The 24,212-nt window shown below is 38.1% G+C and overlaps 1 protein-coding gene across 1 annotated transcript in view; it reads right to left on the bottom strand.

The window, feature by feature from the left end:
* Positions 1 to 3,134: 3,134 nt before the first annotated feature.
* Positions 3,135 to 24,212, bottom strand: part of SLC39A8 (solute carrier family 39 (zinc transporter), member 8) — a gene marked incomplete at its 5' end in the record, with an annotated part of 21,464 nt that continues 386 nt past the window's right edge. Inside the window, 7 exons of the mRNA XM_009077988.1 lie at positions 3,135 to 3,281; positions 5,942 to 6,126; positions 6,645 to 6,852; positions 13,290 to 13,457; positions 14,546 to 14,668; positions 15,140 to 15,309; positions 19,267 to 19,435. Coding sequence (XP_009076236.1) covers positions 3,135 to 3,281; positions 5,942 to 6,126; positions 6,645 to 6,852; positions 13,290 to 13,457; positions 14,546 to 14,668; positions 15,140 to 15,309; positions 19,267 to 19,435 — 1,170 coding nt within the window. The remainder of the gene's footprint in view (positions 3,282 to 5,941; positions 6,127 to 6,644; positions 6,853 to 13,289; positions 13,458 to 14,545; positions 14,669 to 15,139; positions 15,310 to 19,266; positions 19,436 to 24,212) is intronic.

The following is a 24,212-nucleotide window of genomic DNA, read 5'->3' as shown; positions in this document are numbered from 1 at the left end:
CTTGATGCTCTTCACATGCTTTTGGATCCTTCCTTAGTGTCTTAGAGGTGTGGGGAGCACAGTGGTGGGGGTTTTTTCCCCACTTCTAGTGAAGTGAATTTTCAGAAGTGTTGTCTTGGGTTGTGAATCACACCATGAAAAAAAGAGGAAACTTTAGGACAGTGATCTATCTACAACAGTACACTATCTACAACAGTATTGCTAACACAGAGTATCTTCCCAAGTGTATGTTAGATAATGTCTAACATTAGATGTCCAATAATTTGCCCTAAGAAAACAATACATTCAAAGGCACGTTACAGCCCTGTGAAATTACGTTACATACTGAATTTGCACAAATGTTAAGTAGAAGGCTGCAATGGTGGCAGAATATAAGATGAACAGTGTTGCAGAGGACACTAACATGAAAAAGAATATGAAACCCTTTCCCTCAACTAATTTTCAAATTTTTAGGGAGTAATTTATTGTGGTCTTATTTGTCACAAAATAACAGTTCTTTGAGGTTTGCTCATGCTTCTTCCTCACTGGATGCATCAGGAAAATCTAGGAAACCATTGGAGTCCTAGAACTGGAACAGATGTATTTTAGATGTACTGGACAAAGATAATAGCAGAGATGTACAGACAAACCTGCTCACACAGAAATCAAAAAGCTTTCTTAGGTACTAAATATCCCACAAGCAGAAAAGGCAATTTGTTTTGTGACTATGCTGAAAAGCAGACTTCATTACATCTCCAATATGCTCTGTGATCAAAATTTGGTTATTTCAGTGACTCTCTGTCTGAGTTTTCCCTCCTTTGGGAGTTGACAAGAATCAAATCTCCCTTGCAAATGTTTGGATTTAAAGCTGGAAAGTACCATACAGGCTTATTACTGAAATATTCAGATGAACTAGAAGTGATCAAATTATTTTAAGAAGTCAATGAACACTCATACTTACTGTAACACATTACTGTCATACACAAGAGTAGCATTTACAGTTTATATCCAAGGAATCAACAAGGAAAGAATTAAAGGAAAGACATGGAATGGATGGACTCTTCTTCACAGAAACTTAGAAAGCATAAAGTGACTAATAAATGTTGTTTCCATACAGCAAATATAATTGGCTACAATAACTGCATTTTTACATTTAGAATATATTTAAAGAAAGTATCATTTACAACTCCCATGCAGTTTGCCTTAAAGTTTTTATCAAACAGACATCTAGAGATGTTATATTTTTTAATGTAATTATAGATGAAATTCAAATAAAATATTAAAATTAATCCTTTACCTGGCAGAGCATATATTTTAATGGAGAATTAGAAATAAAGCCTTTATTCCTTCATACAGCCAGGAAATCAATCAAAACTAAGTATCTTCTTTGAAGCTGCAAAACTTGCCTAGAAATCAGTAAAAAAAGCAACTTGCTGGAGAGTAACACTTCCTTCAAAGTGAAGTGGTGACTGAAATGCAATATATTTTTTAATTAACTTCCTTGCACACATCTTACAACACCACAGTAGACGAATTGTTTCTTTCAGAAGAACTCATACATATAAGCATGACTGTAGAAAGATCACATGCAACAGACTGTGGTAAGAATTTGTATATTTTATTATCACTTATTTTCACCTAACTGCACACAAGGAAATTATTCAAATTACAAAAAAAAAGCTTACTGGAATTTTGATTTTAGCAGGTTTTTTCCTAAACTCCACTTTGTAAAACTAAAATACTGATTTTTAAAGGGGATATTTGTGAAGCCTAAGTATAAAACATTAGTATTTTCATAAAATATAAAATGTTTGCATTTTACAAATATTCAATGTTTCTAAAATATTATGGAGTTGATAAACAGTTATAAATTTAACACAGGTTCACTCTAATTAAAAAAAGTGGTTCTCAAAATAAATCAACAATTCCCTAGTGCACTTATAAAGAGAAAAGATCAAAAGCAGTAACTGGTATCTTTCCTTCCAGTGTTAATTAGTAATTAAAAATCTTAGCTCCATTACTACCTGCTCTGAAATAGCTGGGGTTTTTTTTCCTTTTTGGTGGGGGGAGGCGATTTATTATACAGACTAATCCTGCAACAAAAGTCACGAAAATTAACCAGCTTTGAAACTGCTTGTCTTCATCACAGTCTAAAAAAGATATGAAATTCATTTATTTTCTTTTAAATATGCATTGTCCTCACAGACCTCATGTGCTGGTTTGAGCTGGAGTAGAGTTAACTTTCTTCATAGAGGCTAGTATGAGGCTATGTTTGGGTTTTGTGCAGAACACAGAGTTGATAAGGCAGAGATGTTTTTGTTATTGCTGAGCAGAGTTTGCACGGAGTCAAGGCCTTTGCTGCTTTCCATACTGCCACGCTGGCAAGGAAGTTGGGGATGCATGGGAGATTGGGAGGAGACACAGCTGGGACAGGTGACCCAAACTGACCAAAGGGATATTCCATACCATATGACATCATTCTCAGTATATAAGGTGGGAGGAAGAAGGAGGAAGGGGGAACATCTGGAGTGATGGTGTTTGTCTTCCCAAGGAACTGTTACGCATGATGGGCCCTGCTCTCCTAGAGATGGCTGAACCCCTCCTGTCTGTGGGAAGCAGTGAATTAATTCATTGTTTTGCTATGCTTGTGTGTGCAGCTTTTGCTTTCTCTATTAAACTGTCTTTATCTCAACCCATTAGTTTTTGTAGCTTTTACCCTTCTAATTCACTCCCCCGTCCCGTTGGTGGGGGAGTGAGTGAGAGGCTGTGTGGTTCTTGGCTGCTGCTGGGGTTAAACCACGACACCTCAGCTTTCATTTGGTCTCGAGTTGCATGTAGTCACATGTATTGCATAATTCTACTGGCCATGTAACATCCTTTCTCTGTGACAGTTCAGATATGTCTGATAATTTTAAGTTGAAATAAAAATACTAGAATCAGTTCTTTGGCATCACACTTGACAGCTCCTAGTATTTAGACTGACTGCAAGTCCTAGAAAAGTCCTAAAGAAGTACTTGGGGAAAGGGAGACAGGATGAGATTGTCACTTTTACAAAAACAAGTAGATTTAATGAATGTCCCTTTAAGGATTTCAAGTGTCTTCCATTTGCAATTTACTTCATGTCTTCAATATTGATTCCATTTTCACTTGCATCATCACAGCTCAATATTTCCTGCATACAGGGTAATCATCAGGATAGCAGTAAACCCTGTCAGTAAACCAGCATTCTGAATAACGAAGAATGTAAGGTCCATCTTTGTTCCTGTCACTTTCTCTCGCAGCATATCATTCATTTCTGTGAACTGAAAAAAAAAAAGGATATTTTTAAGTAAGTAGTGCCATCTCGTGGTAGCATGCTTTATTTAAGGCATTAAGAACTGCACCATATTGCTACTCTGGACTGAATATTAGACCTAACAGAGGGTGAAGGCAGTCACAGGAACAGGTCCCCCTAATTACCCTGTAAAACAACTTCACCAAGGATAGTAAAATGAAATGGTGTTTTGTTCCTCTCTACTGTGATTTCACCTGGTTGCCCCTCATGCAAGTTTTCAATATTTTAATTCCAGCAGTCTCCTGTGTTCCAATTGTTGGTCCATATGTTGCTAGGAGGAGCTGCCCCTGTATTGCTAAACGTTGTATTTATTCCTTCATTAGTATAACGAGATAAATCCTTGTTCAGGAAATGGAAGATTAGGATTCTTCAGCTTAATCTAAAGGCAAATGAAGTTGAAAATACAGACAACCCCTCAGAAACAAGAAACTTGTTACAAGTAGGAGGTCTGGTGGGCTTGTGAGGTCAAGCAAGGAAGAAAAAAGACTGGCATGAAACTGATGGTAATACATGCAATCCTACATTACAGGGCAATGAAGGGCTTCTTCATTCCATAACATGCATCTTAATGGAAACATAATAGCAAGGGATGGCTGATTTGCTGCTAACTGCAGAAACATGTACTTCCTGGAAGAGCCAAAGGAGGTGATGGCAGAAGAGCACAGGCGATGAAGTTCCCTCCATGGGATGATTCATGGTATGTGTTTGCTGCAGAAAAAGTCAACTGCAGTGGATTTTGAAAAATATACTCAAATAAGTTTTAAAGTCTTCTGTTCTGCTGAGAGTACTATAATCAGAATACAATGAAGACAGTTTAGTTCAGTCTTAGTTTGGAAATCTTCAGGCTGAGTGACTCAGAAACTGCATCTTTCCTTGATCTCACAATGCAAAAACAGCCACTGAAGGTAATGCAATTCTTGAAGAACAGGCTAAGGTTAGCGGAAAGTGGCTGAACCTTCCCAGAAATTCTTCCAGAATTACATAATTCTCTTGCACAAGAGGCAATGACAACAAACCAGATTAGCTTCATGCCATACAGCAAGGCTCATTTGTGTACACACCTCAGTGTACACATTCTCACTTGCCACAGATTCACCACACAGTGATCTTACTGACAGAGGTTGAACTATGCCAATACTGGATGAAAATAAAGAACAGCAAAATGAGAAGGAGGAAGGAATGGCATTCCAGTTAATCCTACCTGCTTCTGGACAAGGAAACCAGAAGTGTGTGAAAATCATGACAGAAAGCAGAAAGCCAGATCTCTGGACAGAGAACTTGAAAACCCTATTTCAGACTTTTCAGGGGGAAGAAAAACTCAGATAGGTACTGATACAATCCAAACACCTATAAAAAGAGAAATTGGGGGAAGAGGGGACAGGGAGAGAGAGAGAGATAGAGAGGACCAGAGAGAGCAGAACAACAGACAGAAAGACAATAATGTTACCTACTTTGATGGATTTAATGGCAAATTTAAGTTGAACCACTCTATGCCATGAATATTACACATCATAGTTTAGTAAATTACTATTCATTATATGAGTGAAACTAAATGAAAAGCATCAGCAATTAAGGCACTGCAAACTTATAAAATAAACTATTGATATTGCTCATGTAACTCTAACTAATACTTATTAAATCCTAAGCTATTACCTAAACAATAGTAGTATTTGATGAAACAGTCACTCTAACTATATGACAGTTCTTAAATGCACACAGAACCAAACTGGGGTCTCAAATCTTTTCAAATCCAGGCCTCACTCTTCCAGTTCTACATTCAAATGGATTCTCACGTGGCAGGAGTAAACACCTTTGCACCTGTTGCACCTGTTCTTACAACACTGAATTACACATAATAAACATAATACATCTCTTGAAAGATCTCTTTCATTTTGAGACAAAACATCATCATAACAGGAAATTATGGACTACTGCTAACTGCCTGTGAATCCAGGTTTTATTTCCCAATGTCTAAATCTGATTCGGATCTTAGCACAATTTATTTGGCTTATATCTTCTATCATACTTTGGAAACATAAATGATAGGCAGACTATTTTGAATAAAACTCAGCAAATTTTTCAGTCTGAATCACAGAACTGGGCTGGCACTGTTTAATTTAAACCAGTATAGAATTTAAATTAGGTTTTTCAGCTAAACAACTCCAAAATTGTCACTGTGGTAATAAAACAACTTCCATTCTACTCAATACTTAACATAATTTTGTTTACCCTTTTTTGCTTTTCTTTCATGAAATGGCTTAAATAGACAATTGAAACTTTTGAAAATAACGTGAAATACTTTGAGACTTTAAAATGCTGAAACAAAATATTTATACCTTTTTACAAACAAAGTGATGAAACCAGCCCAAGTTTATGAAACGCTTATGGCTGTCTAAAGCTCCTTTTCAGCACTAATATGAGGAGGTCTATCTGTGAAAGGCTTTCATGTTTCATGAACAAACGTAGCTCTTAGTGCACATCCATTAAGGGTATAATTGATGCTCATGATGACAATAATAAGACAATGGCATGAGAGGGAGAAAGTACTAAGTTCTGCTGAAGGGACTTAATGCAGTCTTTGTTTTCTTGCAGAGAAATAAATAACTGAAAACGAAATTATAATCTCACCATATCTGCCAGAGAGATGTACAGGAACATTCCACCAGCTATAGCAAAGATGATGTTAGGAGCAAAGTTGTTCCCTACTAATATACCAAAAGCCATCCCAATGTAACAAGAACATGCAGACAGAAAATTGAAAAACAGAGCCTGCCGAGTACTCATTCCTCCATTAAGCAAGATGACAAAATCCCCTAAAAGAATAAAAAAAAAAAGAAAATTATCTTCAGAAAATGATATTGTGGTTATTTTCCGATTTCAAATGAAGTGTGAAGAAAAGACACAATTTGTTTACACATTATAACCCCCTGTTGTTTGTCCTCATTCAAGTCCATGAGGATTTCCCTTCAATACCAGGGAAACCGAAATGTTCTAAACAAGTAAGTGCTGCACAATTGAACTAAGAACACAGGAACACAGAACTACCTATAATGATTTTTGTTTCACAAATTAATTAATGCAACAGCGTATGCAGCATATATATGAACAGGATACTTAACATGTCTCCAATATACAGTTCCAGCTTCCACCCACCTGCACTTGGGGACCTCCTGCACTAGATGTGTTATTTTGGTGCTTGGGAATTTTTTGATGAATACTTTTTCCATTAAGTTGTCTAAACTTTCTTTCAATGTATGCGAACTTTTGGTGAGCACAACCTCCTACAACAGTGATTTCCACAGTAAACAAAATGTGCAATGAAGCCCCTTACCCAGTTCATGAGGAAACTCTTCACACAAGATGGCTATGGATGTACTAAGCCCTTGAAGCAGAGACAAAGTGAAAGCAGCACCAATAGCCAAACCATCTATGAAATTATGTACAGCATCACTCAGTGTTACCATCCAAGCAATGCTCCCAATCTTTGACAGTGGACGCCCTTTAAGACACTTGCATAAGCCACTTTGGGTGGCTTCTCCCTGGAAAAAGAAAAGCACAATGAACCAATTACACAAAACACTGAATCAAGAAGCTAACGAAGCACACCTCTGTCTTTAAATGAATGTCAAGTATAAACTAAACCACTACTGCATATGGAGACCAAATTGCTTGCTCCAGGAAGCAAAGGGCACAGGTAACAGCAGCAAATGTTTCAGCATTTAAGTTAGTCAAAAGTTAACATGCAGGACTCAATGACCCTACTGACAACAAGGCTTTATGTGAATGCCCTTCAGCTGAAACAGAAAGCACTCCAGGCCATAGTGCTGTGAATGTCTCTCTGGAGTTTCGGTCAGATAAGAGAGTTCCAAGGCTCCTCACAGCCTCCTTGGCCACCTCTACTTAGCATGTACAGTCAGAAGGATCTGATCACAGTGACTGACAGCATCTGTATTTCCTGCCTATATTGACAACTGTGTAGAAAACCTCTTTCTCTTTATGAGAAGGCCAGAGAGTATTCCAAGAAATTTTCTTTAGCTATTAAAAACAACATTGCAAATTGTTTTCATTTTACCATATGTAAATACTACCAGGCAACTGAATTTTGAACTCCATGGAAATCCGACTGAAAAATTCTTACAAAATCTTTAATGACAGAGCAGGAAGGTCTGTCTCATGATCTACTCACCAGACCCTTATCAGATTATATCCTCATACGTAGGAGCTTGGCATAGGGCAAAAGTTCAGGTCAGGAATTTCCAAGTCAGATGCCTATTGCACTGCCTGGAACTCACAGATGATAAAGCCTTGGTTGAGTAGTGCCAAAACTGCCACAAAGTGGACTTACAGCTCCTATTGGGAGTTTCCCTGCTGACTGAAACACTTTTTAGACTTGATGACATGCTTGTCTTTAGTTTTTGGAAGCTTTCCTCTCAACATTTCATCTAACACATGCAATGACTATCATATTTTTGGGATGATTAATTTGTACCTGTACTAACTCTGTCTGAGATTGGATCACTTATGAGTAATAGACCTTTCTCTTAATCCACAAAGGCAATTTGAACTTCACTTTAAGAAAGAACTATTACAAAGCAAAACACATTAAATACACTTATCATGCAACTGAAAGTAAAATGAAACATGAGTATGAGAAAATCCAAATACTATTAGCAAAGCTCTTCCAGCAATTCATCCAGCTCCCTGAGCTAAAGATTAGTTCCCCTATGTTTTTTTCTATTCCCTGGTGACTATCCTTCAAGTTGCCTACCAAATGGTGAAGGCACTGTTTTCTAGATCGTCCTGATTTCTGCCAAAAGCACCTCATTTTTCTTGTGCATGTTTCTAGATTCACTGAGGAAAGGCAGTTTGAGACAGTGCACACTTTCATTCTGAATAATTAATTCATATTTTTCTACTAAAAAGGAACACTGTATTTTTGAAACACACACACAAACCGCAACAGCAGCATGTATTTCTGATAAAGCAGCAATATTAATCTCAGGAGACTGTATTTGGAAAAGGTATGTTAGCACCTTCTATTATACACAAGAAAAAGTAGGTGGTTGTTTTTGTTGTCAAAAATTGCTGTTGCCAAAATATTCTCACACCAAATGCCAAGCATCTCCATAAAATACATGGTTTTATGAAGAGTTTATTAGGATAAAAGTTCCTGAAAGAGCAATTAAACAGTGAGCAAATAACACAAATGTGCAAAAATGTCACTACATAAACAAGTACATACCTGTTTATGTCCATTCCCACCAAAGCACATTTGGTTTTATGTGGGAACCATGTTAGTGCCTGCAGTTTTCTGAGGGCTGTAGTAGGCAGAACTGGCTTAGCTATGGAACTAAGGACCCATTTTCTGATACCAGTTGCACAGCTGAGAATTCCAATGACAGCCCAAAGCATTGCATATGTATGATACACTTAAAAATATGAAGGGCTTTTTTTAGTGAAAAAATAATTTACAAATATAAGTGCTGAACTTTCTGTGCAGCTATGAAATAAACATTGAGTAAGCAGATGCTATTGAGAATAAGCTGTTGAGTGTATCAAGAATGGAACTAACTCTAGAAAAGTGTTAAGGTTTGGGTTGTTTCATCTATGCATCTTCTTTTTTTATAATTGCAATTAATTTAGGATACCAATACTGATTTACTTCTACAAATTACCATCTTCATCCAGTCTTTCAAAATGCAGGAATAACCGTAGTTTAAAAACTAAGTATCAGTTTTTGAGAGGCTTCTGTAATATATATATATGGCTATCTGCCATTTACAGTGTAGCTCTGAAGTATCACAATTCTTGCATGTATTCCATTTTAAATAATGTCTTGACTTCTTCTCTAAATTATATAAAGTACAATGAAATTGCTTACCTGGATTTACATTCTGAACTTCACTACATTGTATGTCTGATAGAAACAGATGAATGGCTAATATACATTTGTCATGTTTAAGATAAGGCAGACTACTGACAAAATTGCCCTACAAATATGTGGGATTTCAAGGCAAAAACTGAACAATGTCTGTCTCTGCTGGACTATTCCCACTTTGTCATGGCAGTTTGGCAGACATTACAGAAGACTGAGTGGATCCTACAGAAGACAGTGGGATTGAGTGCTCCCTCAGCAAGTTCAGTGATGACACCAAGCTGTGTGGGGCAGTTGACATGCTGGAGGGAAGGGATGTGCCATCCAGAGGTACCCTGAGAGGCTTGAGAGGTGGGCCAGTGAATGAAGTTCAACAAAGCGAAGTGCAAGGTCCTAAACCTGGGTCATAGCAATCCCAGGTACACCTATAGGCTGGGTGGGGAAGTCACTGAGAGCAGCCCTGCAGAGAAGCACTGGGGGTGATGGCTGATGAAAAACTCAACATGAGCCCAGCAGAGTGCACTCACAGCCCAGAGAGCCAACCAAATCCTGGGCTGCATCAAAAGGAGAGCAGCCAGCAGGTCAAAGGAGGTGATTCTCCCCATCTACTCTGCTCTCGTGATACCCCATCTGGAGGCCTACATACAGTTCTGGTGTTCCCAACGTAAGAAGGATGTGGAACTGTTGGAGCAAGTCCAAAGGAGGCACACAAAGCTGATAAGAGGACTGGAATGCCTGCAATGAGAGGACTAGAGGGAATGGTCATAAGCTGAGACAGGGGAGATTCAGACTAGATATTACGGAAAAAATTTCAGTTTGGGTGGTCAGACATTGGAATAGATTGCCCAGGGAGGTGGTGGAGTCACCATCCCTGGAAGTATTTAAGAGGCTCTGATGCTGGTAGACATGGTTTAGGGTTTACAGTGGAGTGCCACATTAATGGTTGGACTTGATGGTCTTAGAGGTCTCCTCCAACCTTAATGATTCCATGGAGCACCTTCCCTATGAAGCCAGGCTGAGAAAGTTTCAGCTGCTCAGCCTGAAAAAGAGAAAGTTGTGTGGGGACCTCATAGCAACCTTCCAGTATTTCAAGGGGCTTTACAGAGAAGCCAGAGAGGGACTATTTGTTAGGAACTGCAGTGACAGGACAAGGAGTAATTGGTATAAATTGGAAGAGGGGAATTTAGATTAGATACTAGGAAAAAGTTTTTTAATGTGAGGGTGGTAAGACACTGGAACAGGTTGCTCAGGGAGACTGTGGATGTTCCAACCCTGGCAGTGTTCAAAACCAGGTTGGATAAAGCCTTGAGCAATCTGGTCTAGTGGGAGGTGTCCCTGCCCAGGGCATGGGAGGTTGGGACTAGATGATCTCTAAGGTCCATTCCAACCCCTTATTATAATATCGTGGTACTATGAAGAAAGGCCAGCTAAGGAGCTCTGTAATACTCAGGTGGACTATCAGGTCTAATTTTTATTACTTACTAATGCAGTTCTGTACTACTTGTACCTCCACAGTTTATGGCAAACCAAAGACATCCTCGGTATTTTTGCTCTTCCAAAATACAGGAGGTTTTTTAGTAGTAATCGCCTCTCCTTTGTTTCTAAACTTAAGAAATTATACAGAGATTCTCTGATTTTATACAATGATATCTCATCAGATCACTATTGCTATTTCTAATACATCTCTGATTCCCTCAGACATGAACCAGACATGTCCTTTTGTGGTCTCTGGAAGTGCCCACACAACCAAGAGAGAATCCTGGCACTGCCTCCAAGGAATAAATAAAGGCCATTGTGAAGTAGACAACTCTAACACTATGCACTTGAGAATACAGCATTTTGACATTTCAGCAATTTGTCTCTGAAATAACTTGTCTTCAGACTTACTGTTGTCAAGCCTATACATATTTCAATGCATAGCAGATACAAACTCTTAGTAGAGCACAAAAGAGGCTTTCAAGGTTGCAATTAGTGCAGCAAGTGAACACAGAAAGTAAGTGACTAATTAAACATTCCCTTTGGCAGTCAAACTCCTTCAGCATTAAAGGCAAAAATATAGCTGGATCCCCATGGCTGAAAACAGTGACTACACTTTGGCACAATCAGGCTTCAAACTCCCTCCTTAAAGCCTTCATGATGCTTTCTGACCATGCTGTGCTTGTCCTCTTTAGTAAATTGCAGATTACAAGAACACATTAAAATTCTATTAGGTATGTGTCGGTCTATGCCAAATGGTTTCTTCTTAAATACTACATGCCTGTAAAACTGAACACATACCTACCCTCACGTCATTGCCCTAACTGCCCCGAAGCACCTCGGCCACACTGGCCCTCCCCTGAACCCTAAAGACACTGAAGACTACCTGGCCCCTTTGAATCTGACTGGAGGAGGACAAGAGTAAAGATGGCTTTTTTTGCTGCTACCTACAATAGCACAGAATCATTAGGTTGGACCTCTCAGATTACTGAGTCCAACCACTAACCTAACACTACTGAGTCCACCACTAATCCATGTCCCTAAGCATCACATCTACACATATTTTAGATACCACCAGTGATGGTGATTCCCTTTCCTGAACAGCCTGTTCCAGTGCTTGACAACCCCTCCTGTGAAGAACTCTTCAGGCCTGTTCCAGTGCTTGACAACCCTTCCTGTGAAGAACTCTTCAATAATACCCAATCTAAACCTCCTCTGGCCCAACTTGAGGCCATTTCCTCTTTGTCCTGTTACTTGTTACTAGGGAGACGAGACCAACCTCCCACCCTGCTACAACCTTTCAGGTAGTTGTAGAGAGCAAGAAGGTCCCCCCTGAGCCTCTCTTACTCCAGGCTAAAAATATCCAGCTCCCTCAGCCATTCCTCACAGGACTTGTGCTCTAAACCATTCACCATCTTCATTGCCCTTCTCTGGGCTTGCACCAGCATTTCCATGTCTTTCTTGTAGAGAGAGGCACAAAACCAGAACCAGTACTCAAGATGTGACCTCACCAGTGCCAGGTATAGAGGGACAATCACTTCCCTAGTCCTGCTGCCCACACTACATCTGACGCAGACCAGGATGGCACTGGCCTTTCTGGCCACCTAGTCTCACATTGAGCCACAGACTGACACCAAGACTTCCTTGCAGCCAGTCCTGGCTCCAGAGTCAATTTTACCCTGCTACTTTCAAGAGGATTTAATACAACATATTATCACCCTGGATCTGCAGAAATGAAAAGGAAGAAAAAATGAAAGGCATGCATTTTCATAAGAACAGTAAGTAGGGGAGAAGATATTGAACATTTAAAAACTAGGAGAAAGATACTTAATTATTAAATTTGCATGGGCACCAAGAGGGAATTAGTATTATGAGTGTTCCTAAGCTGTCTCTTGTAGGTCTATTTTCTGCATGTTTTTAATATTTTCTGCATGTTTTTAATATTTTTTTAAAGTAAGGGACAGTACTGCTCCTCCCTGCACATGGAAAAGACTAAAGAAGCACAAAATTTTCTCTTTGTACTTCCATTTCTTCTCCAACAGTAGGAAGATATATTTGTAGCATGAAAATAAGCACAAAGAAATACAGTGAACAAATCTGAAGCAACACTTAAACCAGGAGGAATGGCTTTTGTCTCAACATATGACTTCCTTAATTCCCATAGTATCCAAATATACTGGATTAGCACAAGCCGTGCTCACAGTGTATAACATGAAAGTTACTGTATTAGTTTTCCTCATTAATTACTGATGCAGAGGAAATCAGGTTCTCACACATAACAGCTTTACATAGGAACACAATATGGATCATACAACATTAAAACACACTATCACTCTCTAAGCAAAACTGTAACAACATCAAAATTAACTGAATTATCTAATTTAATATATATCTCTGTCCTACCCATCCCAACACTGATATAAGATACCACTTTTTGTTGGCAACAAATTGAATGCATCAAGCTTTTGTAAGCTTGCCCCAAAACCCCACATTTTTTCAGACAGCTTAAGCAATTACAAGCTATAAATTTACCAAAACTTGACAAAAGTAATAAAAATTATATTAACTCTTCCCTCAGATATGCTTATATAATTGGCAGGGATAAAATAGACAACATTTCCATACCTGTGCAGAGACCACACTGATGCTGTCAAAACCAAGATTTCCATTGCTCTCTACGACAGCTGAATTTGCATAACATGCCCCCCCATTGCTGGATGATAGTGGTTTGGGGGGGTTAGTCTTATCCTGGGAATGATTCTCTTCACCATTTTTTAGGTCACTATGGCCAGTCTAGGTAATAGATAAATAGATAGCTAATTTAAATAAACACAAAATAGAAAACATAAGAAAATAGAGACATCATATTCAGGCTGTCTTGCTTTCAACACTAAGTAATTTTTTAAATAAGCAGCGGTAAACATTTAAATTTTGTAATGAACTTCAAATGTATCTAAGCTCCTAACTTACATCTTACTTTTAGCTAATCAGAATACATGGAGGATTTTTCATTTTTATATCTTTATGTAGCACCTTCCAAGCCAAACACCTGACCATAAGTGATCATTTACCAGTTATCCATGGTTCCTTGTCAAATAGAGCTTTTGTCAACTCTTTCCAAAAACGAAGAGCAACAAATTTTTTTTATTTTTATTTTTAGCTATTACAAATGAGGGACAATTGGTCATCATAATCTTTGGGAGGGGGGATCTAAAGAGAAGTAAGACAGGAAGACAGGACAGTTTCCTTTCACAAGGAACAAGCAGAAAAGACCAAAAGCTTTGAAGTGCCATTCTCCGAGACAAATTCAGCCCCACTCATGTAAGTACACAGAAAACAACTACTCTGACTTACGAAAGCAGAGCCCTGGGCAATAGGGGATAACTGCAATGTTCACTAAAGCAGGTCTGTACACAGAGCTGAAGTTACTGAAGGTGAGAATCAGGCCCTATCAGCACGGTTACACTTTGCACATGACTAAGAAGGTAAATATGCCATATTGACTCCTCCTGCTCAAAGGGGAGCTTTACAGACAGATTGCATTCTCTCAATCTCTTACATATTTCCTCATTTTTCTCATGTGTTTAGCTATTGCAGCAATGCCTTGGCCTTTGAGGGCATCTGGAGCATACACCAGTGAGAGCAGACCACACTCACATCTTGGTTCTATACCCAGTGCTGCTTGTAGCTCCCTCACAAATATGAGATTGCTTCCCCTATCCATATGGATTTTAAACGGGTGTATCAGAACACGGAGTAAGGCTGAATTCCACAGTTAAAATAGAAAAAAACCACAAATTTTATTCATCTATCAAGTATCTCATAAAATACGACAAGTACTTCAAGGCAAGGCTTGTTCAGTTAGTGATAGGTTTCATTACCTGGTTATAGATCTTTCGTATCACTTTAAGAATCCTTTCCACAAAAAAGAGAATATAGAATCCACCAAACACAGCAACTGCTTTCTCAACATAGTTATCTACTTTTGGGTCGAACCCAAACGCCTAAAAGTGAAGGACAAAGGAATGCAAATTAGTCTGTAATCTTAGTACACTTCTAGAAAAACAAACAAACAAATGCCACACCACACAGATGCTCCTTTATTGTACAAATTGTCTTTACATCAAACAACAGTTTCTATGAGATGAAATTGTGAAAGATCCCAATCATTTCAGACTTTTTAAATATGGATTGTTAACAGTGTAGCCTATTAAAGTTCAGTACAATTTTATCCAATGCATTTCTCTTTCCATCTAGAGGCAGAATAGCCTTTGGTCTTTCCCAGTGCACAACAAGACATAGATCTTGATTGCTCTGACTCACCCTGAAAAGGGTTGGTAGCTAATGGCACCAAAGCCCACACACAACTCTTCAGAGATTACAACCCACACACAGTACCCCACTGCAGCATGCTTCTAAATTTAATACACTTTAGAAACTAGTATGCAAACCAAATAATGATTCCCCTTGCTTACCTCTGGAATGAGCTGGAAAATTGCATTGGAAAATAGAGTACCAATGGCCAAACCCACAAAGTAGGTTAAAACCTTGGGGAAATACGACTTCTTTAAGAGAGGAGTTAAAATAAATCCCAGAAGTGATGCCAAGTTAATTATAGTCACAGCCAGGAATCCAAATCCCCAAACTGTGGATAAACAAGGAGAAATACAAAATATTTTAGTATAACATCCACTTCAGTCTGTTTGTGATTTCTCTAATTGCTAGATTGACATGGAATTGAGAAAAAAAGTGGTTCCTTGGTTGAAGTTATAATTCACAAATATAAATTACTAAAATGCATAGGCAGTTAAGATCCATACCTGCAGAAACGAAATACCTGAAAACACTGTCTGGGCCTACCATATTAAAAATGCAAACTGTACTAGTATAAGATCTGGACCAGCCTATCTGCTGCTAATATAAATTAGGTCTCTCTACAGTCAATGAAGGTTAAAAATCAAAGCTTAGACCAACAGTCAAAGTAGCTATAGCACAAAGATATGACAAAACTTCTTACCAGTCCCAGAGTCAGATCCAATTACCATTTATTTCTAAGGAACTCCAAGACAAAACATTTGTTGTCTTGGCTATACTAGATACAAAAATCCTTCCTGATAAAGGATGACTCCTTTGAATCATCCTGAGGTGCCATCCTTGTTTCTAGCACTCCTACCTCCTCCTCTTATTCAAAGCAGTTCTGCTGGCTGAAAATGCTTATCAAACAGGTGAGGCAGCAGACAACTGACAGATGATACAATTATAATAGAGAAATGAAAGTGCATTAAAACAGAGGACATGTGATTTAGGTACACAATGGGGATAAACTTTCCTAGAACACAGTAAATGCACCATTACTTAGTTTCCTTCACCATAAGTATCATTTCAGAATTTAAGAGTCCAAGCACCAGGACTTGCACTAAACCCTACCATAATTATTCCAGAGCCTGAATTATAGGCTGGGGAGGTGTGGTGTGGTTGCTGTGTTACTCTCAAACGTAACACAGCTATGCCTGTGTGCATGACTACTGTTTTTCCCAGTGACACCTCAAGTCCCTGTAAGCACAGAGAAAACCTTTAAAAGTTGCACTGAAGAGGTCTACAATGCTGCCTTAAGCAATACCACAGAACCACGTGATCTACACAGACAGAGGGTTTGTCTGCAAAAATTAACCACAAATAATAATCAAAGCCAACACAATATTGCCTAGATGAGAATAGTTTGGCATAATCCAGAAAGCTGCATCATTCTAAGCTTGTATGTATGTAAAGAAGCTACCACAAATTCCTCTCTGCATAGCAGAAACTAACAGATCAGATTATAATCTGCAGCCTGACTTTTCCAGAACACAACTGGCAAACACACCAAGCTAGATTCCTCCTCTGCAACTGGGATGGCTCTACTCTGTTTGTACAGAGTCACAATTTTTATGTATAATAAACTTTATATTATATCAAGAACAGAAAGCTTTAGAAAAATTTAAAGCATTTGCAGAAGGTATATCTGTGCCAATTAGAACATTCATTTGCCAATTTTGAGAGAGATCTACAGGGAGTTTGAAGAACACAGAACTAGATATGGGTACATTCACTAAGCTATACAGGAGATTAATTTCCAATTAAAATTAATTATAATTAAGTTTGTAAATATATTTCTGAAATCAAATTTGTACTAAACAAATGGGCTTCCAATGTCATCATGAATCACATACCACTGTTTACAGTCTGGGATTACTATAGAAGCACAAGTCTCCTCCAGTTTAGTATACAGACATCTACACGTATTCTGTGCAAAAATGTACATTTTAAACCGAGTTAACAAAATAAAAGAGTGACAAAGTTCCAAGGCAACTAATATTGCCAAAGTTCCTGCATTACAGAATGTATTTCACAATATCATGTATGTACTGCTGCCTTAAAATTGGTTTTATTAATTAGGACTCTATCCACACAAAGTTTTTGATGAGTCCATGCATCTCAGAAAGCTGACTAAGGTGACTTTATGTACCAGGGCAGGGCACTCTGCTTAGGATGCACACTATCTTCCCCTGACACTGGTGGCACAATCAGCTTTTGCCAACTACCTCTTTCTGTCTCTAGAACTGCAGCCTCAGTAAAGCAGCAGCCAAGATACCTCAAGTCACAAGAAATCCAAGAATTAAAACTGTAGAAGTGCAAGTAAGATGCCTCCTTAGCACACCATTGCTCAGCATTGTTCCTTACAAGTACAGGCAGGCTCAGGCTCTTCCTTAGCCCTGCCCTGGGATGAAGGGGAAATAAGTGCATGAATACTTTTCTGAAGAAGTCAAGCAGAAAGTGTTCACCTTGGACAGAAGGAATGCCACTGGATATTTCCAGCTATTCCATGAAGCTCTACACACCTCCCTAGTATCTTTCAGAGAAGCAAGCAAGGAAAAGACTTGAATGTGCCTCTAAGGTCGGCTAGGTTAGATATGAGTCATAGAAATCCCAAGAAAAAAGGACAATATATGTTGCCTTCTAACTTCTACTTTACTTTGGCAGCATTAATTTTCTGTTTCAAGTAGCTGCTCCGTAAAGCTTACAGTACTGGTTTCTTCTGTGTGTCTTGCCTGTTAGTATTTCGAACACCACATATTAAGTGAGTGGGAGTCCCTGGGGAGAAAATTCACGTAAGCACAGCTGGAAGCATGCAGAGAGGATTTTGCTTCATGGGCAGTAAATGAAATCGTCTGGTGTTGATGCTGCCACAATAGAGACTCTTTTTGTGATGGGGCAGGAGTGTGCATAAATCAACAGCTGCATTTGGCACTGGGCCTCTCTCTGAATCCCTGTTCAAAACAGGCACCATTATGTGTTGCAGCCTCATACGCTTGTGGTTTAAAATACCCTAACCACGGACCTTGCAGATTTCTTGGGCTGCAGCCAAGGAAGGGGGCAGGGAGAAGGCTGCCTTGCTTATCTGGCTACTGGACATTGCTTCTGAGCTGGCCAGATAAAAGAAAAACAACAGGGATGGTCTAAATAGCTTAGGAGGTTAACTGTAGGTTAAGATTTCTATATACAACCTACTTAAAAAGCCCCAAACAAAACAAAACAAGAAGAAAAAAACCAAAACCAACCAAAGAAACAAACAAAGAGAGAAAGACAGATCCTACTCTCTGGTGCAGATACTATGGACTTCTTGGTAATGTGTCTTCACATGGTACAAGCAATCTAGAAGAGTCATGGTAAATTGGTGCCACGGTTTCAGTGATTACTCTAGAATTCTAATCTTTCACTGACACAGCTAAATTTTAGCAATAATCTCTAATTCTTAATAAATATGATCACATATTCATGAGAATGTTATTAATTCAAGAGTTATGAAAAGCAGTCTTGTATATCTTCTCATAAATAGTGACACTAGGCATGTGCTCATCCAATAGCCTAACTTTTAACTTTAATTCAACTGACTCCCTTGGAACAGTAAATTTACTTGGAATACTGAATCAAATAAATGGGTCACTATATTTGACCCTTATCAGTGCAACAAGTGACTCTATTAACCAGCTGAATCTTCCATATCCTATGGTTTTTCTGCACTGTACAGTTCTGTGCACAATAAATACAGAAAATTGGCTCCCCTGATGTCATGACTCCCACCTGCAAATAACTCCACTCAAATGTGGTCTCCTAGTAATTTTACCTCGAGTTGCCTTGATACATGCAGATCTCACCAAGTTTGATTTCCCACTGCAAACTGCTTGCAGAAACTTCCCTCCCGTACTCCCATCTTCTCTCCTATTAACCAGTTCTTAGCAAGAGTCCTTATATTTCAAGGCACAAACCATTATGCAAATAAAACAAGTCAGAAAGACTCTTCCTTTAGTGGGCAGATTATTCCATAACTTGCTACTCAGTTCTTTCCCCTTTCTTAAAACCTTTTAAATAGATCACTGCCAAGAGAGAATGCATTTCTTTAGACAGTCCGCTGACCTGAAAGAGCATTTTCATTTATTTGTTCCCATTTTACAACCATATCCTCCTAAACAAGACAATCCTGTAATGTACAGATAAATGCTGACTAGTCCCCTAAGAAAGGCCCACTCCAGTTACAGTATTAATACAATTCATATTAACTAACCTTGTGAAGAATGTGGTTTAGATGTATCCACGAAGTTTTCCTGAAGATCACATGGGTGAAAAACCAGCTGTTGCAAAATAGCAGGACATATTGTAGACAAGCTGGAATTTGATATGTGAGTGTCGTTCAGTATTCCATGCAAAGAAAAAATTTCTTCACTACTCAAGCACTGAAACAAAAAGGGATTTTGCCAACTTAATACATGAATGCAAACCACAAAAATAATTGATACAGTGAGAAATCCAAGAATTACAGCATGAAGATCCTGTAATATTGATACAGTGAGAAATCCAAGAATTATAGCATGAAGATCCTATAACGCATTTCCAAGGAAGCCTACATAGTGTTTGTATGCTGTGCATGAAAACACTGGGATTGCTTAATGTGAAGCAGAAGTGATTCTAAGTATTTTAATCACAAATCAATAGAATGCCTTTTAAAGAGACATTTGAACTCTTATGCCCTATGAATTAGGACAGTTAAACCTTACAATATATTTGGAAAAACAGCTTCAAAGTAATTAAAAACTTGTGTAATTAAGAAATAATTAAATTTAAGAGTAGACTAGGTACAGTTAAAATCTCAGTGACAGAGTATGTCAGAAAATTACTGGTAATTCACAAACAGCTTATTCTTGTAAGTGACCATTTCTACTTTACAACCTCCCCAAATTAACTGCTTAAAAATGGTCTAAATCTTAGCAGCACTTGGCATCTTCCATTCATCCCACAGCAATAACTGTTATGAGCAAACATTGTTTTGTAAAACCATCCTGTACTCCAAAGAGATAAACTCCTACTTGGGATCTTCACTTTGCCTTCAACTCAGGACATAAATGTCTGATAAATGCACTTGGCAGTACTAAACCAGACCGGGGCAGGGCTGGTTACTCTGTCCTTTTCAAACAAAAAGACAAAATACAAACCACAAAATATCTTAAAATACACATCTACATAAAAATGGAGTGGTTTTATACAAAATGTTCCAAACCACTGAAGACTTATATCTGACAGTTTCCGGTCATCCAAAATGTTCCAAACCACTGAAGACTTACATCTGACAGTTTCTGGTCATTCACATTATCTCCCACAATGATAAGGAAAAAGTGATTTTTTGAGTGTGAACAAAAGTGATTTGACTTAATGCTGCATAACTAACACATAAGAAGGTTGAGTCTCAAGACCAAAAAAGTAAAATATCTTCCTTCTATACAAGACATCAAATACAGCATAACTCCCTCTGTAGCAAATCTCAGTGTGGTTGCAAAAGGAGAGCACTGGAAGCCTTAGCAAAATAAAAACAAATGGTCACTCCCTGCTCTTTTCAGTTTTGCTAGCCTTCAGATTCCACAGCACTATAATTCAACATTATTATTTACAGAGCAATTTCCTTCTACAGACAAGCCAACACAACTGCAAGTAATTTACTTCAACAGAGCTGCTTCTGCTTCCCTTAATAAATATTTTTGTAATAGTGTCCAAAGGGTAAAAGACATGCACCTATCACTTGAAAGTGACTCTGTGATTTAGCTTGGAGGAAGAGAACACACATTCAAGCAGCTTCAGCTAAATTACATCCAGGATGCTTCTGTCCATCCTCTATAAAGACCTAGTCTAGCAGAACACTCGAGAATGATTTTGTCAAGACCATAAGACCTTGAAGACTCAAATATACAGAAGCAAAGCGCATATAATTTCATGTTTCAATGTCAATGCTAATGTCAAACAAGTACCACATATACAATAAATATAGCTTGATAACAGAAAATGTTTGTTTCCTTTAAAGGACATTGCTCCATTTAATCTCTGTGAAAGCAGTGCATAGAGAAATCATCACTGAAGGTACAGTCTCTAACAGGCCAATACACAAACCTCTAGAGCTTTCTGAACTGGTTAAGTGCCTAATCATTTTACTGGTAACTCTGCATTGTGGAATAATGCAAAGCACATGCTAATATGCCCATGGTGAAACAAAGGGAGGACAGTTATGGTCTACAGGACCTACAGGTGCTTCATATATTACTGACTCATATAGCCACTTCTGGAAGTCTGCAGAGGAAAGCCCTTAGAAAAACAAGCTATTGAGAGCTGAGAATTGATAACATAACTAATAGAAATCACCTTTAACTATCTCATTCCTAGAAATACAGAAAGAACTATTAGTATTTTAAAACACAAATACATTAGCATTAACATCAGTTCACAAAAATCCAAACTATGCTGTAGGAAGAAAAACAGATTATGGAGAGAAAATAAATCACAGCATGAATTAGTGAACTTGAGGCTTGTAACTTTGCCTTTATACAAACAAATAAGTGAGAAATACCATCGGACACGTGCTCTTTCATGTGAAATTGAGAAAGAGCATTTCATTTAATTACTACTATTATTTTGATCGGGGACAAACCCAGAGGATAATGATTCCTATAAATGATTCATTGTTATAAGTCACCTCATACTCTCAGTAAACTCCTACATACATCCAAGAGCTAAAAAGCAAGCTTGCAGTAGTTCACTAGCACAATTAAAGAATTAATTAAAAGACTGAATATATTTGAAGCCTTGGACTGGAGCAACTCATGTTTACACACTGCAAAACTCTGCATTTATCTCTGAAGGATAAATAAATACATTAAGACAGGCACCTTGCTGCAAAAACATACAGTATTTTTTTGGTAAGATTAACAAATTACCTCAGCAGATCAGCCTCATGGAACAGGGGACTGAAAATGATGTCCCGTCTCACCAAGTCTACTGTCATGTCTGTCCCCTGTTATTCAGGAAGACTTATCACAGTGATCAGGTGAGGAGACTGGCTGTAATGTGACTGACACTCAGTGTTTAGTAAACAATTGCAAAAGATATAACATAACTGATCATGTCCCTGAAATGTTTAAAAAATAATTTAAAAATGCTTTCGTCAACATTGTGGAGGCCTTAAATCAGTAGAATTTACACAACTACAAAATACCCAGACTTTGAAAAAAAAGAGACACTTCAAAATTGCAAAAGAGTACTCAAAAAAGCTTTTTTCTTCTACATAAAAAATTAACACCTTCACAGACATCATAGGACACAAGTCACCACAAATGCCTACATCAGTGTATGTTCAAACACCATCATCAATAAATTAAGTCTCTTTTTTTTATTCTTTATCCTTTCAAGTCAACCTGACACCAAAGGAAAACAGAAATCAAGCATCCATCTTCTAGCTTATACATCCAGACTTTCAGTCTTTAAGAAAATTAATCTGCTTTACATGGATCTTCTTGTGAGATTAATAGGCTTACCAAAACTGTTATGAATGAAACATTAAAACTAAACACTAATACTGGGATAAAACTTACAGAGATTGTTCCTTCCTGCAGGTGCTGTATTACCTGTCCCAGGCAGATCAACTCTGCACTAAAAATTCCTTCAGGCTTGGATGAGGGACTCACTGAAGAGCAGGGCTGTGTTATCTTGATTCAAAGAAATGCCTGGAAGTCATCTCACTAGCTCTGGACACTGAAGTTAAGAACTGAAAGTCTAAGATAAACCTCATGTCCTTCTACAGTCAGATATCTATGCAGCCTGAATGGATTCACCCTACTTGAGGAAGATCTGAATCACTCTCCAGAGGTATTCACTTTCCTCTGTAGAGGATCAGTAGAGCTTAGGTTTCTGATGCCTTCCAACATCCAAATTTAGATTGGGCCACTTTATGTCTTCTGTCATAACCAGTAGACACTAAATTACCAATCTGCAAGCACAAAAACTCACAATGTTTAAAAATAATCACATATGATTTACTTGATATGAGTACACATTTGCACACACCACCTGCCCGAAGTCATGGACATACCTAACTTCTATGAGGTATCAAAGACCAGGAGGTAAAATCCACTTGCTTTAATGGTACAAGCTGATAGTGCAGCCATAAGGACAATTTTAAGAAAGAATACAAGTAACTCAGCAAAAAAAAGTACACACATTTCAGTGTGGTACACTAGATAGACTTCAACATGGACACACATAGACCAGATCTGCAGAAAAAAACTGCGTCAGTTAAAATTCAAATTACTCATGAGGTACATGGGTTTATAGTAATAAGAAAGAGCATTACTTTTTTTTCCTCTGTAGCCTGAGCCAAAGTCTGTGTACGAGACTACGTGCTTTTGCAGAGGGAAAACCTGAAGGACTGAAGAATCTGCTCCTTTCTTTGCCCTTTTAAAGAAAGCTCCTTTTCACATCCATATTCAACACAGCAAGCTTGTATTTAGCATGTGTGGCTTGGAATGTTTATGTTTTTAATACACTGTGTTGGAACAGCGTTCAATTTGTGAGATTTGGAAGCAGTGAGTCTGGCAAATATGGCTATGCTTATACTGAATACTGTATTGATTTCCATATTAACTCCCAAGTAAACCTTTCTAAAACAAAGGGAGCTTATCCAAGATCAAAACAAGAAAAAGAGCTACTATTCCAAATGCAAACAAAAATTCTCAAGGTGTTCAGACACCCCTCTTCTGTTTCCTAGAGAGACAAACCAGAGCATAATAAACAATTCAGTTGTGCTTCAGTTGTTACTAAATCTGGCATCCTTTCATTTTCATTACACTGATTTCTAAGCATATAGAAATATCCACCAACCTCAAAATTTCCCTTCAAGGAAACACATTTAGTCTAGGACACTACAGACTGTGACTTTAAAAAGTCACAATGAGATCTGAGTTTTGTATGGAGACACTAAACAGACTGAAAGTGTTTTAGTGAGAAGTAACATTCCAATGACAGTAAATTAAACACCAATTTTAAAAGTTTTTAGTAGATCGATCGATGGGTGTACACTTTGCACTCCGATGAAAGCTGGAAAAAATTCTGACAGAGTTTCTTCACACAAGCAGACCTGCAAGAATAACTGAGTTAGCGCTATTTGTATTTTAACAAGTCTTGATGATTAGTTCA

This window comes from Acanthisitta chloris, unplaced genomic scaffold (genome assembly GCF_000695815.1).
Source record: "Acanthisitta chloris isolate BGI_N310 unplaced genomic scaffold, ASM69581v1 scaffold13357, whole genome shotgun sequence".
Taxonomy (NCBI): domain Eukaryota; kingdom Metazoa; phylum Chordata; class Aves; order Passeriformes; family Acanthisittidae; genus Acanthisitta; species Acanthisitta chloris.
Note: the sequence above shows the minus strand (reverse complement) of the source record. Positions and strands in the feature narration are given on the sequence as shown.